Source organism: Elephantulus edwardii, unplaced genomic scaffold (genome assembly GCF_000299155.1).
Source record: "Elephantulus edwardii isolate Elephantulus edwardi_28Jun2011 unplaced genomic scaffold, EleEdw1.0 scaffold00012, whole genome shotgun sequence".
NCBI lineage: Eukaryota > Metazoa > Chordata > Mammalia > Macroscelidea > Macroscelididae > Elephantulus > Elephantulus edwardii.
In genome coordinates, this window is record NW_006399762.1 from 5,764,366 (window position 1) to 5,779,510 (window position 15,145).

Consider the following 15,145-nt stretch of genomic DNA (forward strand, 5'->3'; position numbering starts at 1 on the left):
TTTTAATGTGTAAATTCTTTTACAGTGTTTCTTTTCTCTTTGGCTAACTTGGTCGTCAAAGTGGTATCTGTACTTTGCTTCTTAACACTTTAAAAGTTATTTAGCAGCAAATTTGCCTCATGCAATAAATGAATCATGAGATTTTGACTATTGCTTCTACAGGCATGGAATGATAATCCAAGAAGAATGAAGTCTTTGACAACTTCAGTTTCTTCACTACTTAACATTATGCTGTTTATTGGTCCCATTGTAAGGATTTTCATTTTCTTTATGTTCAAGTGTAATTCAAATGGATAACTACAGCTCTTTAGATATCAAGAAATAATTCTGTGATTTTAAGCAAATTGGATACTCTGTGAGGATATTGAATGTTTTCGTTTCAAAAAAAAAATCTCTGATTTGTTAAGAATTGGATCTTGAAAATATATTTGATACAATATTGATTGTACAAAACATAGTCAAATTTTAAAGAATAAAAAATAAATGTACAGTGGAAATGTTATCACTCTGAGTAATCTTTAACAGCTTTATTAAATATAATAATAGTTTAAACATACCCATAATTAGTAACTTGATTGTTAAACAGTGATTCCAGTTAACCATTGACATAACTTTTATAAATGTTAAAAGAACTGACCCTAATTGGTCATTTTAGTGCACATTCTGGGATTCTGGTGATAAAGCTATATACAGTTAGCAAATACAGACTTCTTCCATAATGAAGTTAGAATATTCTCTGTAAATAGTCATGAATCAAGAGTCTTTCATACCACAATTATTGTAACATCTGAAATTCGTTTGAATTCATGGCAATTTCTTGAAATAATTTGAAGGAACAAAATTAGGAAAGATGCCTTCAAGATCATGGGCACATATTCAAGGTATGTGGCATATCTGTAAGTTCTTGTTAAAACTTAAGACAGTACTCACCCTTTAGAAAGTTTACAACTTACTCAAGTGTCTGCAAAACTAATGTTAGCAATCACTTCTGTTGTCCTAGGATGGTTCTCCTTTCCTGGTGTCTGCTGTGGCTTCTGCTACCACTCAGCTCAAGGACCCAGAAGCTACCTACTCGAGATGAAGAACTTTTTCAAATGCAGATTCGGGACAAAGCATTTTTTCATGATTCATCAGTGATTCCAGATGGAGCTGAAATTAACAGTTATCTCTTTAGAGACACACCTAAAAGGTATGCTCTCTGCATGCAGTAGTTTCTGTAATGATCTATTCATTAAGAATATCTCCAATAAATGGAGGACTTTTTGAGATGGAGTTTTGATCACTTGAAAATCAACCTGTAAGTAAAACAAAATTCACTGCCATCAAGTTTATTGTGATCTTAGCAACCTTATAGGACAAGGTATAAATGCCTCATAAGGTTTCTGAAGCTCTAAGGTTTAGTGAAATCATACTGACTTATCTTTCCCCTGTGGAGCAGCCAATGGATTTGAACTATTTTTTGGTTAATGGCCCAGGGCCTAGCTTACAGTGTTATCAGGGCTCTTCTTAACCTGAGAATAGCATTATTCATGTTTTCTGAGTAAGAGAAGAATGATGGTACAACCACAAATCATTAAATAGTGGCTACTTGAGTCTGATCATGATCGCCTTTTGGGTGGAGGGGAAATACTTAAATTTCTTACATTTTAGAATATTATTGTCAGGAAGTATCCAAGATAAATTGTGTAGGATTAAACGGAAATGAAATAGAATGCATATGATTCCTTAGGACTTTGTATTGAGTCTCAGATGTTTCATAAGGATAGTATTTCTTTAACTGATATGTTTGGATTCTGACAGAGTCAAACCAAGCAGCAGTAATAACTGGCTCTTAAGATTTACAATAAAAACAAAACATGGGACTTTAACCCTCTTCTGTTTAATGGCTCAATCATATCACCATCTGGTCAGCCTGAATCAGTGGATGATCAGTTTCCTATTTTGACTAAAATGACTTAGTGTTGGGGTATTGTTTCAGCACTGTGAGAATGAAAACATTCCCTTTTGTTTGCACGAATGTACTAGATTGGTAACTGAAATATGAATAACATAAAATAATTTTAAGTTTTTAAATTGTATTTATAAGCATAAAAGTAAAACCCAAAATATATGTAAGAATGGCTCCGTTGCAGGAGCTTAATGTCCTAGTTGCTACCAAGATCAAATCTTTGCAGTCAAGAAAGGATATATGAAGCAATATTACATTTAAATTTGTCTTTAATGTCAACTGAACCCTTACTGAATATGTTCCCCTTTTTATGTCATTTTGTCTTTACGTTTTCAAGTGAATAAAAATTAAAATTTTTCTTCAGAAAGTACTTTGATTTTGTAAATATGCTTGCTAATAGTCCATTAACTACAATACAATATTCCATGTGATGAATTCATATCTTAATCAATTAAAGACTTTATTCTTGGTCTCTCAAGATGTCAAAAATGAAATTTTATATGCTAGGCATTAAAAATTACATTTACCCCCCTCAAAACCAACATATTTTTATTACAGAATATTAGAAAACAATCAGCACTTTCTTTATTCCTTTCTCTCTTCTTAGTCCTTTAATTTTTACATTCCTTCTTTTTTTGTGGGTTTTTTTAAAAAAAAAATCTAATAATTGGGATCCTTGGCTCTATAAGCCATTAACTTACACAAAAGAGTAGCAAACAATAAAAGAATCATGAAGCACACAAAGACTTTGCTAATGTTTAACTTGCTGATAAAGTTCAACAACAGCAAAAGGAGAAGATGGGTAACAAATGCATTCATTACTGTTCTTGGAGAAACCCCCTGATTTTGCAGAGGTTTGTGGTGTGAATGTCTCTCAGTGTAGACTCTGTAATTTGGAATCATGTTTCTTAGTCATTCATTATATTCTTGTCTGCTCACTAGCAAGAGAATACCTTGATTATATTTTATTATCTCTGATTGCCACTGTTTTCCACAAGTACTTTCTGCATGGTCAACAATAAATGTTAAATTGCTAAAGTTTTTTCGGATTGTCATTTGTCCCAAATCCTAAATGCTTCCACATGAAGAATATGAAAATGTTAACTAAGAGAGACTCCCTGATGTTTTATATGTGTAAATGATTACCTTGTGGAATGCAAGCATTGTTTTATTTATTATTGCTCACTTATGGCTTGTATTTAGTTATTAAGACACAGTTGCTTGCTTTGGGAAATAAACTACTTAATTATTTTAAATAAGAACAGAAGTTTTACATTGATCAGTTTGTCGTGCCTTCAATTAACTGTGCTACCTACCCACATAAAACCCCAAAATCAATCCAAACAACAATTTTTGAAAATGTCATTTCTTTGCTCTCTTGATGCTACATAGACTCTTTTGTTGTACACATTTCTTTGTGAAATGAATGCAGTCAACTCTGTTTCCTATAACTAATATCTCTCAGGCCACATGGCTAAACAAAAAAAAAAATAAGTAAAATAAAATTCTTCTAAGAAGTAGACTTAATTGGAAATGAAACCATCTGATACCTTTCTTTATGAATATTTATGGTGGCCTGGTGGCTAAAGGCTGTGCCACAATCCTGAAAGCAATTCAGTTCAAATCCATCAGCAGCTCCTTGGAAAAGGATAGGCATTCTCTTCCTGTACAATTAACTGCCTCTGAAAATCCGCTGGAGGGTCAGCTATGGGCCGGTTCTAACTCTATGGTCCACAACAAGAAGCTTATCTTACAGGAAACCGTTCCCTGGATGATTCTCTGACTTCATTATTTTATAAATAGTTGGTTTGGTTTTTGTAGAGTCTTATCTTTATTTCTTTGCCTATCACTGTCCTTCTAACCTTGATCTTCAAATTAATCTTTAAATGGTCAGGAAGTGAGACTTTCTCTTTTTTTTTTCTGCTCAGATTCCATATCTTTGAAAAGAAAGGACTCTAGGTGTTAAGAACCCTCTAACTACAATAATAAAGTCAATGTTAGGATTCATCGGTTCTACTCATTAAGGATTTAATTCAGTCATTGAAAAGTACTTATTTGTATCTACCACCTGCAGCTATCTTAGATAGAGTGGCACATAAAATGATCTTGAAGTAGGCCCATCTGGGGAAAATTATAAGAATCCAATTATAATGCAGCTTTATAGCTATCAATTCTGCTAAGTGCCCAGAGTGAAAAGTACAGGACATACTGAGTATATAAGGAGAATTTGATCTAGAATTAGAAGTCTGAGAAGGCATCCTAAAGAAATAAAATTTGCATGAATATGTATTAAAAGGAAGTACCAAGGAGTGCAAGCCCAAGTCCATGACTATGGAGTCAGTTCAGTTCTAGCTCATAAAGATCCTCCACCATGTTCCTGAGCCTGTGGCCTTTATGGGAGGAGACTGTTCATCTTTCTCCTGTGGAATGGCTAGTGGGTTTGGACTGCTGATCTTTCACATATGAGTCTGATATACCAATAGAGAAAGACATCCATCTAAAAGCTCTAAATTAGGGTGAAGTTTGGGAGACTAGAAGATTTCTACATGGTTGGAACATAAGTAGAGGGAATGGTGATATGACAGGGAGCTTCTGAGATACACAGGGGGGACTCATCACGGAGGCCATTCCAGGCTATGTAAAGAATTCAAGACTTTATCCTAAAAGCAATCTAAATGCATGAAGGGGTTCTAATTACATAAATGATGTTGTTAAGGTCTATCAAATCCAGTATAACTCATAGCAACGTTATGAACAACAAATCTGAACTCCGTCCTATCCTGTGCCATCCTTATCATTCTCAGCACATTTGAACCCATTGCCAGAGGCACTGTATCAGTCCATCTCATTGAGGGTCTTCCTCTCTTTTGCTAACTCACCACCTTTCCAAGCATGATGTCTCTTTCCAAAGAATTAGCCATTCCTAACAGCAGGTCCAAAATATGTGAGATAAAATTTCACCATCTTTACCTCCAAAGAAAACTCTGGTTGTTCTTTCCCCAAGATATATCTGTTTGCTCTTTGTTCATGGGATATTTAGGAATCTTCTCTAACATCACACCTCAAGTGCATCAGATCTTCGCCTGTCATCCTTATTCATTGTCCAACTCTCAGATGTGTGGCAGGTGTTTAGAAAGACTGTGGCTTGAATCAGGCATACCTTAATCTTTAAACATCAGTCCTCTTCAGGACTTTGGAGAGGTCCATGACAGCAGACTTTCCATATATTACACATAATTGATGTGCTTTAATAAACCATTTCTCTGGCTACATTGTACGTAAGAATTTGAAGGTGGTGAACATGTTAGAAATAGCTACTCCTTATTCAATAAGCAGATATTATTGAGAAGTATGTCAGTCTCTGAAATTATATCCACTGAGATAGTTGTATATATCCATTGTGTGCCAAGCCCTCTTGAAGCTTTCATTTTAATTAGGGGATGTGAAAATATAATAATAATAAGAAGAATGTATTAGGCAGTGATGAGTGCGTTGAAGAACAGTGAAGCAGAATAAAAGAAAACTCATGAGACAAAACAGATACTTGGCACACAGGGCCAGAGTTTGTCAGTGACATACCTGAGAATAAAGCTGATGGAAGATTGAGCAAGAAAAGTGTGTATCAGGAGGAAAAGTATGTCAGACAAAGGAGCAACAAGTGCAGAAGCCCTGAGGCAAGAGTATATTTAATATATTCCAAGACAGCAAGAAAATGAGCTAAAAAAGGAGACAGAAGGAGGAAATTCATTTCAAGATTTGGTTGCAATCTCAATCATGAAGATTCTGAAAAGACATTGCAAGTTCTGTGGCTTTTACCCTGAATCTATAAGAAGCTCTTGGACAGATTTGAGCAGAAGGCATGTTGGGTTATGATATGGGATCACTCTTCCCGCAGAGGGAAGAATAAACAAAGAGGTCAAAGGTGGAAGTAGGTGCAACAGTGGATAGACGTAGGCGATCACAGTGATTTAGATCAGGTAAAGCGGCAGGAAGGCAGTAGATCCTGGATATGTTTTAAAAGTGGACCCCAAATTGTCTGATAATTTATTGTGTTAAGTCTAACACACATTGAAGTGAAAGAAGGCAAGAATATGTGTAACTGTTTGGCTTAATTCAATCACAGAGGCTGACAAGCCTCAGATTGATAGGTCAAGCAGCAGGCTGGAGACTTCCACTGACTAATGGGATTGTAAGAGCCAGTGAATCCAAAATCTGCAGGTTAGGCCACAGGCCCAAGGTGGCTGCTGTCTTAAATGCCAGGAAGTGGAAGTGAGCCTTTCAGAAGAGTTCAGGGACTAGGAAAAAACCCCAAAATAAAACAAAACAAAACACCAAAAACCTAAAGCATCTACTTAACACTGGAGGTAGGCCAATTCTCTAGGAAAGGCCTTACAACTGACTAAAAAATTGTGGAAAGGGATTCTATGACATTACATTATGGAAGAGTACCAGTCCCTTGTCTGCCAAGTCACTGGTAATCAGTGCTTAGCCAAGGTGACACACCACACTACCCACCCAACTAATCAACTGTAAGGGTGAACAGACTGTACAGGCAGCTGATTTATGATGGAAGAATCAGATATTTGGATTGGATGCCTTAAGTTTTAAATTCTCCTTAATGTCTGTATGAAACTGGTTAAGAAGACAGTAGCAACTATGCATCTGGTATTTAGACAAGAGTTTAGGCTGATTATTTTAATATGCCAGTTATTGACAGATCCAACTCTAAAATGCATTGCCATCAAGTTGAAGCTGACTCATAGCTAATTCTTCAGCAGGTTTCTGAGGCTGTATATTGCATGAGAGGAGTTGTTCTTCTTCCTCGCTTGGAACTACTGGTGGATTTGAAGCACCAAAGAGAATCAGCCTTTGGGTTAGCAGTGTAATTCTCGACAGACTATGTCGTCAGAATTCCCTGAGGTGAAGGTATTGCGTGCACCGTGGACTACCAGAACACATACACCTTGTAAGAAGTATAGCCAGGATACTCCTTGGAAGAGAAAAGGGCAAGACTCAGCTTTCATGTCATGGGAATGTCATGAGGAGGAGCAATTCTGTGGCAAAGGGCATCATGTTCGGTAAAGAAAAGATTCTAAAGAATCTTCTTATTTCTCCTAACCTAATTATGGGAAACTTCATCTTTTCAAAGAAAATTAGCTTTGTCACCATCCTGTCCTTGTCACCATGACTATCAAGAAGCATGCAATGGCTAAGATTTTGCTCTACTTTCAAGGAAACAAGTTATCCTGCTAGAGTTTCATGGGACGCTAGCAAATGACTTGAAATTCTTGAGTCGGAGACACAGGACTTTATAATGGTCACAACTTGACGTTGGCTTTTCGCGGTACACTTTGCTCTGCAAGTCACACTTGGATAATGCAAAGAGCCCCTTAATGGATGCCTGTACCCATAGACCTTCCAGGAGATGGATTACTACAGTGGCTACAACCGTGGACTCTGGCACAATAGCAATTGTGAGGATGGTGCAGGACCAGGCAAGAGTTCATTCTGTTGAGCATAAGGTTGCCATGAATCAGAACTGACCTAAATGGGGCCTAACAGCAACAATACAAATAGAGAAGGGATCTGAAGCCATGGGCATTGTGAGATCACACAGTGAGTGAGTGTAGGTAGAAAACAGATATCCAAGCATAGCCCCTGGTTCACTGCTGGGGTTGGGGTGGCGGCAGTGATGAGAAGGAAGCTGCAGAGGAGATTATTAAGGTAGAATGTCCTGACAGACACCTTGGCGAACATGACAGTAATGGATAGGCCAAGAATTGAGAAGCAAGATAGTCTCAGCAAGTAGAATCTACAAGAAGTCAAATCTGCTTACTTTTTGCTGTGAAGCTAGCAGACAGTTCAGAATCTGCCAGAACAGAAATCGTTGATTCCTCGTTTTCAAGAACATAGATAATTAAATGAGATCATTTCAATTATTCCAAATACCTAGTATTGTTATTCAATAGTTTCATTCACCTTTTAAAGTTTTTTGAGGCAGGCATACTTGATTGTGTTTTTTTTTAAATTTTGCTTTACAGTGGTTGTTGTTGTTGCTGGTTGCCATTGATTCTGACTTCCTGGTGACCCCACATGTGCAGAAGAGACCTCTGTAGAGTTTTCGAGCCTGTGTCTTGATGTGGCAGATCACAGTTGCCTTTCTTCCACAGAACCTGTGCATATGTCCAAACCATCATTTTTTAGGCTAACACTCAACTTTTTGCTTTCTACAGTGTCCTTAAAATTGTTAAGTTACTTAATTCTACAGAAAATCTTAGTGACAGAGAAATGTGTCTTCTCACTGACTAATAATGTGATCTTTACTTTTAAAAATATTTCTCAAATAGTGAATAGTTAACCTCTCCCAGAGATATGAAATTATAAAACTGGGAATAAAAGTCAGTGTTGTTTTGCAATGTAAAAATGTAAATGTGACTTCATTTTGCCAGAGACCAACTTGGAATTTTAGAATTTTTTTTTTAAATTTTAAATGTTTTACATTGTAGAATTAGTATGTTGTGAAAAATGACACCTTACCATAGTTCAAGGAGCCCTGGTAGAAGAGTAAATGAAATGTGGGCTGTTAACCTCCAGGTAAGTGGTTCAAATACACTAGATCCTTCATTTCAGGAAGGTAGGCAGCCTCTACTCCTAAATACTTAAACCCTTGGAAACCTCTGGAGTGTTGATAGGAGTAGGAATTGACTCAACAGCAATGGTTAGTTCTTGGTTATATCACAGTGCTTGGAGCCATCAGAGGTACTTTACAAATTACACTAAATTTAGGGAAGCAAAATGGCACACTTGGAATTTTAATTGGATTTACCACTTAATTTGCAGTAACATGATCTGTATTATATAGTAAAATCTAAGTGTTGATTCCTAGCTCAAAATCCTTTGTCCAGTGTCTTTCTGTTATTTCTCAGTGTTGATGGTAAATCTGCCTGCAGGACCTTGGGCTATTGAATTTCTACAGCTAATGCTTAAATGTCATGATTTGTGTCCAGTATCCAAATTTGTTCTCTATTAAATGAATAAGAAGTAAAACCCAATGATTCATGTAGTAAATCTTGATTCTAAGTGTTGGCATGCATTGTGTTGGTCTGAATTTGTCCTCTTTCCCACAGGTATTTCTTTGTGGTTGAAGAAGATAATACTCCCTTCTCTGTCACTGTGACTCCCTGTGATGCACCTTTAGAATGGAAACTGAGCCTCCAGGAACTGCCAGAGGAGGCTAGTGGGGAAGGTTCAGGTAAGAAGCAAGATAGATCTGGTTCTGGACTTCTGAATGGGTGGTTAATAGAGACATCCAACTTTTTGTTAGTAAGAAAAGACAACAAAGATGTGCAAGTTAAACTGGAGATATTGAAGGAAATAGAGAATGCCTTCAGGTGACTGTGAACATAGTAAAAGAAGAAGTTAAGGGAGACAGGTATGGGGCCTATTGAAGATTTGAGGAGAAGAGGAAAGGTTTGGAATAACCTTTATTCTTGTGGGTTACTATCTTACCTGGATACTGGAATCACCTACTGGTGTTTGGATTTCACCCAAGGCTTCTGGTTCAACCCCAGCTTGAGGATTTACATTTCTTCTCCAGATATACCGATCAGAATCTACATTTCAGCAAGATGTGTGAGAATCATGTGGGATTCTTACTGAAATACAGGTTTTAATTTAGCATATCTGGATGGAAATGCAAATTCTTTCCATGGACATGAACGTAAAACTAGGTTGTACACCCTGAGAGACCTGATTTATTTGTGTGTAAAACTGGGACTTCAGATTTCCCTGGGTAATTCTCTTAAAGGCTCAAAGTTGAGAACTTCTGATCCACAGGATTCTGGTAGCTTAGTGGTACAGAGTTATACTGCCAACCCAAAGGTACATAGTTCAAATTCACCAGCTTCTCCACAGGAGAAAAATGAGCATTCTCTTCCTGTATGATTTACTGGCTCTCAAGACCCATTGGAGGGTCGGCTATGAGGCAGTTTTGACTCAATGGTACATAAAACCAACAACAACATGGAAGATAAAAGACAGAAACAAAGAAAGGAGCAAAGAAACATTGAGCAACAATGAAAGGAGACAGGTGGTAGGAAGGATGGATTAGGCATTTAAAGAAGATGCAGATTGTCGTAAGAAACAAGGGTAATGATAACAGTGTGTGAGGCCTTGTGGTAACACTGCTGTCTGTAGGAGATGAGAAGGACATCATAGCTTAAAGTGAAAAACTTGACAGCCCATTCCATGCAAGAGATGTCACCAAGCAACAGCACTTTGGCTTGAAACTTTTATCCTAAGGAAGTAGCTTGAATGAAAAGCTTTACACAAATATAAGAATATTATTTCTTATAGTGAAAAAAATTGACCAGCATTATTATTGTTATAATATTAAGTGGGGAAAACAATATTGAAAATAGGAGTCTATCTAAGTATAATGTGTGAGGATAAATAGTAAGTTATAAAGAGAATTAAGAGAGAATAACAACAACAACAACAACATCAATTGCTTAAAAATAGGCAAAAGAAAATACAAGATGGAAATGTTATTGTTAGGTACCCTAGAGTCAAATAGAGCTCATAGCAACCCTGTGAACAACAGTCAAAACCTTGCCCTGTCCTGCTGCACCCTCAAGATCTTGCCATGCTCAATTCATGTTTCAATCACTGTGTCAGTCTATCTCATGGTAGTCTTCCTGTCTTTCACTATCTTTCTCTGCATGATGTTTCTTTTTCCTGTTTTTATTTTATTTTTTATTTTAATGAACATTTACAGAGATTTTGGATTTCCATTCATTCACTGTTGCATTTTTACATGATGTCATCTTCCATGAACTGGCCTCTTCTAACTAACATGCCCAAAGTATATGAGATGAGATTTCACCATCCTTGCCTCTAATGCATCCTTGCATTTCCTTCAAGACAGATTTATTTGCTCTTTGGCAGTCTGTGATATTTTTAATATTCTTCAGCAACACAATTTCATTAAAGTCACCAGAATATTTATACAAACTGCTGTCTCTACATAGGAGCTACTGGTGGCACAAACAGTTAAAAACTAATGAAAGTGTTGGCAGTCTCAGTCCATTCATAGGCACCTTGGAAAATACCTGGCAATGAAAAATCAACCACATAAAACCTTTGGGGACTTTGAGAACTTACATGGAGTCGTTGTGAGTCCAGGTCACCACAACAGGAGCCAGTATAAAGGATCAACTTTTTTTCTGAATCTATTTTTTAATTATAATGTGAGCAAAAGCTTACAGAGCCAAAGAAGGATTAGTGGAAATTATAATCATAGAAGTGAGGAAAGTGCAATTATATTGTACTTATTTAAATTTATGTGTATGAATAGTTGATTGGATGGTTTCTTATCTTGTTCTCTATTTTTTCATTTTTATACATTGTAATTGTTAAGTGCCGTTGAGTCACTGGAGACTCATAGCGACCCTATGAAGGAGTGTCCTCAACGCTTGTGTGTCTTTCATCCTCTCTCCAGGTTCATAGGGTTTCCCAAGGCAAATTATTAAGGAAGTGGATACCACTCCTGCTTCCAAGCTTGTTTTCATCGGGGAGCTCCACCCCACATTATCCGCATTGGGTAACCAAGCATTAATGCATTTGACACATCAGTGTCACAGTGTTCAGCCTCACAGCAAGCACAAGTTACCACTGTACGGCAAGTTGACACACACCGGGGCTATATGACCTAGAGGAATGTTTGAACAAAAACAATGAAAGACAGGCCTGAGGGCCACAGATTAAAAGTCACCCACCTTTGGTAGCATCGCTTTCTATCCACAGGGCCAACTGATCTCTATGTTGTTAAGTGCCATCAAGTTGCAGGCAACTTATAGCGACCCTATGGAGAGTCCTCAATGAGCATGTATTATTTTCATAATGGACAGAGAAATACCATAAAACTTGAAAAACATAATTTAAGATTATTAAAACACAACCTTCGTTCCTTGACATGTCACAGTTGGTTCTCTTGTGTTTTCTAGGCGACCCAGAACCTCTTGAACAGCAGAAGCAACATATCATCAGTGAGGAAGGCACAGAGTTGTTCTCTTACAAAGGCAATGATGTTGAATATTTCATATCTTCTAGTTCTCCATCTGGTTTGTACCAATTAGAGCTTCTTTCAACAGAGAAAGATACAAATTTCAAGGTGTATGCCACTACCACTCCAGAGTCAGATCAACCATATCCTGAATTGCCTTATGACCCAAGAGTAGATGTCACCTCCTTAGGACGCACCACAGTCACTTTGGCCTGGAAACCAAGCCCCACTTCCTCTTTGTTGAAACAGCCCATTCAGTACTGTGTAGTCATCAACAAAGAGCACAATTTCAAAAGTCTCTGTGCAGTGGAAGCAAAACTGAGCATGGACGATGCTTTCATGATGGCACCAAAACCTGGTGTGCACTTCAGCCCCTTTGACTTTGCTCATTTTGGATTTCATTCTGACAATTTGGGTAAAGATCGTGGGTTTCTAGCAAAGCCGCCTCCAAAACTGGGGCGTCCTGTCTACTCAAGGCCCAAGACTGACATTCAGAAAATCTGCATCGGCAATAAGAACATCTTCACTGTCTCTGACCTGAAACCTGACATGCAGTACTACTTCGATGTCTTCGTGGTCAACAGCCACAGTAACATGAGCACTGCTTATGTGGGCACCTTTGCCAGGACCAAGGAAGAAGCTAAGCAGAAGACAGTGGAGCTTAAAGATGGAAAGGTTACAGATGTATTCGTGAAAAGGAAGGGAGCAAAGTTTCTACGATTTGCTCCCGTCTCTTCTCACCAGAAAGTCACATTGTCTATTCATTCTTGCCTGGATGCTGTCCAAATCCAAGTGCGACGAGATGGAAAGCTCCTTCTGTCGCATAGTGTGGAAGGCATTCGGCAATTCCAGCTTAGAGGAAAACCTAAAGCAAAGTATCTCATCAGGCTGAAAGGAAATAAGAAAGGAGCTTCCATGTTGAAAATACTAGCTAGCACGAAGCCAACTAAACAGTCTTTCCCCTCTCTTCCAGAAGATACAAGAATCAAAGCCTTCGACAAGCTTCGCACTTGTTCTTCCGCCACTGTGGCTTGGCTAGGCACACAGGAAAGGAACAAGTTTTGCATTTACAAAAAAGAGGTAGATGATAACTACAATGAAGACCAGAAGAAAAGAGAACAAAACCAATGCCTGGGGCCAGATACACGAAAGAAATCAGAAAAGGTCCTCTGTAAATATTTTCACAGTGAAAACCTGCAAAAAGCAGTGACCACAGAAACGATCAGAGGTCTTCAGCCTGGCAAATCTTATCTGATAGATGTTTATGTCATAGGGCATGGGGGACACTCTGTGAAGTATCAGAGTAAAGTTGTGAAAACCAGGAAGTTCTGTTAGTTACCATGTGTAAAGATAAACTTAGAATTCCAGGAGAAACATTCAATCACTTTAAGTACAAACTGACTACTCCCACAGCTGAGAGAAGTTGTGACCTGCATTTGTACTGTGTAAGGAAATATGCCAACTTGTGTATATTTATGTTCATATATGTGATTGTTGGAGGAGACTTGGCCTAGTGTGCCCCGATGGCACCTAGTGTGCATCTGATGCCCGGTTGACGTCAAAGGCAGAGGGCATATTGAAGGACCTGCCACCCTTGCTTTGACCACTGCATGAACTGCTTCTAAATTATTTTATTACCTAAAAATTTAAAATATGACATTCATTGCACACATCCACAAATGCAAACAATTCCTTTCTATAGATACTAGGATATATCTATATATAAATTATTTTATTAAAGTCTTGTTTTAAATGTCAGTGTTTCTATGATTGTAAACTATTACATTCTCTTGTTAAAGTACAGATCTAATCTAAGTATTATTAAGTGGACAGCCTTCTAGTCAGTTATATTGCTATTGTAAATTCTATTTGTTGAGTAAAATGTTTAAATACTGTATGTATCTCCTGTACAAAGTTGACATACATTATATTCATGTATATAAAATTAAAGATAATAGATTATATATATATGCTCATTTCCTCAAGCAGTTAACTTAGTGTGCTGAATTTTTCATCCATCTCAAAAACTGTATCTTCTTGTAATTTGGTGCTAAAACTTTTTCATAGCAAAGAAACCATGCTACATCCCTCTAAAAGGACTTTACCAACAGAGAAAGTTCTTGAAATTTGCACCATGGTGTTGAGTAGGACCCAGCTCTTGTGCGAGTTGAGATTGCTGCCATGTACTTTCATTCAAAGGATAAGAAAAGCCAAACACTGCAGCTCAGTGAGTGTTAAATGAACTGTCTTTAGTTTAAAAAATATAGTACAATTTAAGTTTTATTACAAGCTCAAAATTTGGCTCTTTCAAGCATTTTCCATTTGCTTGAATGTGAATGATGTCATCAAGCCAGTTAAGACGCATACAGACAACAGAGCAAAATAGTGCTTGAACCTGCACCATGCTTACAGTGATTGCTTTGATTGAGCCCATTGCTGCAGCCACTCTGCCACTCCATCTAGTTCATTCTTCCCCCTTTTCACTGCTGCTCTACTTTTAACTGGTAATGACCTTGTCCAGGGGATGTCCCTCCTACTAACATGCCCAAAGTAAATGAGAAGATGCCTCACTAGTCTCATATCTAAAGAGAATTCTGGCTGTTCTTCCTCCAGGACAGACTTGTTAACTTTTTCTGACAGTTCATTGGAGAGCCAGTTTCCTTTGCCAGCACCATAATTATACTGAAGGAATTTAACAATTGTCAGAACAGCTGATAATAGCAAAACTACAGAGGTATCTGTTATGTAATATTAGCAATCTGTTACATTTAACGTAAATTTTCAGTTTATTTTACAAAAGTATGTTTACTTTTCAAAAGATAAAATTTAGGCTAATAATAGCAGAAACCTTTTATCAGACCCTGCAGAAAGGTCCGTTTTCATCAGCTTCATTTTTCCATAACTAGTGATACGCTTTGTAGGGACTTGTGCTGCTAATCCAAATGTTGTGCTTCTCTGGTGGTTTGAAGCTACCAAGGACTCAGAGGGAGAAAGATGAGCAATCTCCTCCTGTGCAACTTAGAGCCTTGGAAAGCTAACAGAGTCATCTATAGCAGTTCAAACTCAATGACAGTGAAAGGGGGAAACAGAAATCATGCCGTGAATGGAAATTTAAAACAAGATTCTGAAGAATC

The 15,145-nt window shown here is 37.5% G+C and overlaps 1 protein-coding gene across 1 annotated transcript; it reads left to right on the top strand.

Moving 5' to 3' along the window:
• The first annotated feature begins 1,000 nt into the window (after positions 1-1,000).
• Positions 1,001-13,977, top strand: NDNF (neuron-derived neurotrophic factor). Its single transcript, XM_006881054.1, has 3 exons — positions 1,001-1,189; positions 9,076-9,200; positions 11,953-13,977. Exons 1-3 carry the CDS (start codon positions 1,002-1,004, stop codon positions 13,344-13,346), a joined length of 1,707 nt encoding a protein of 568 aa, XP_006881116.1. The 5' UTR covers position 1,001; the 3' UTR covers positions 13,347-13,977.
• The last annotated feature ends 1,168 nt before the right edge of the window (positions 13,978-15,145 follow it).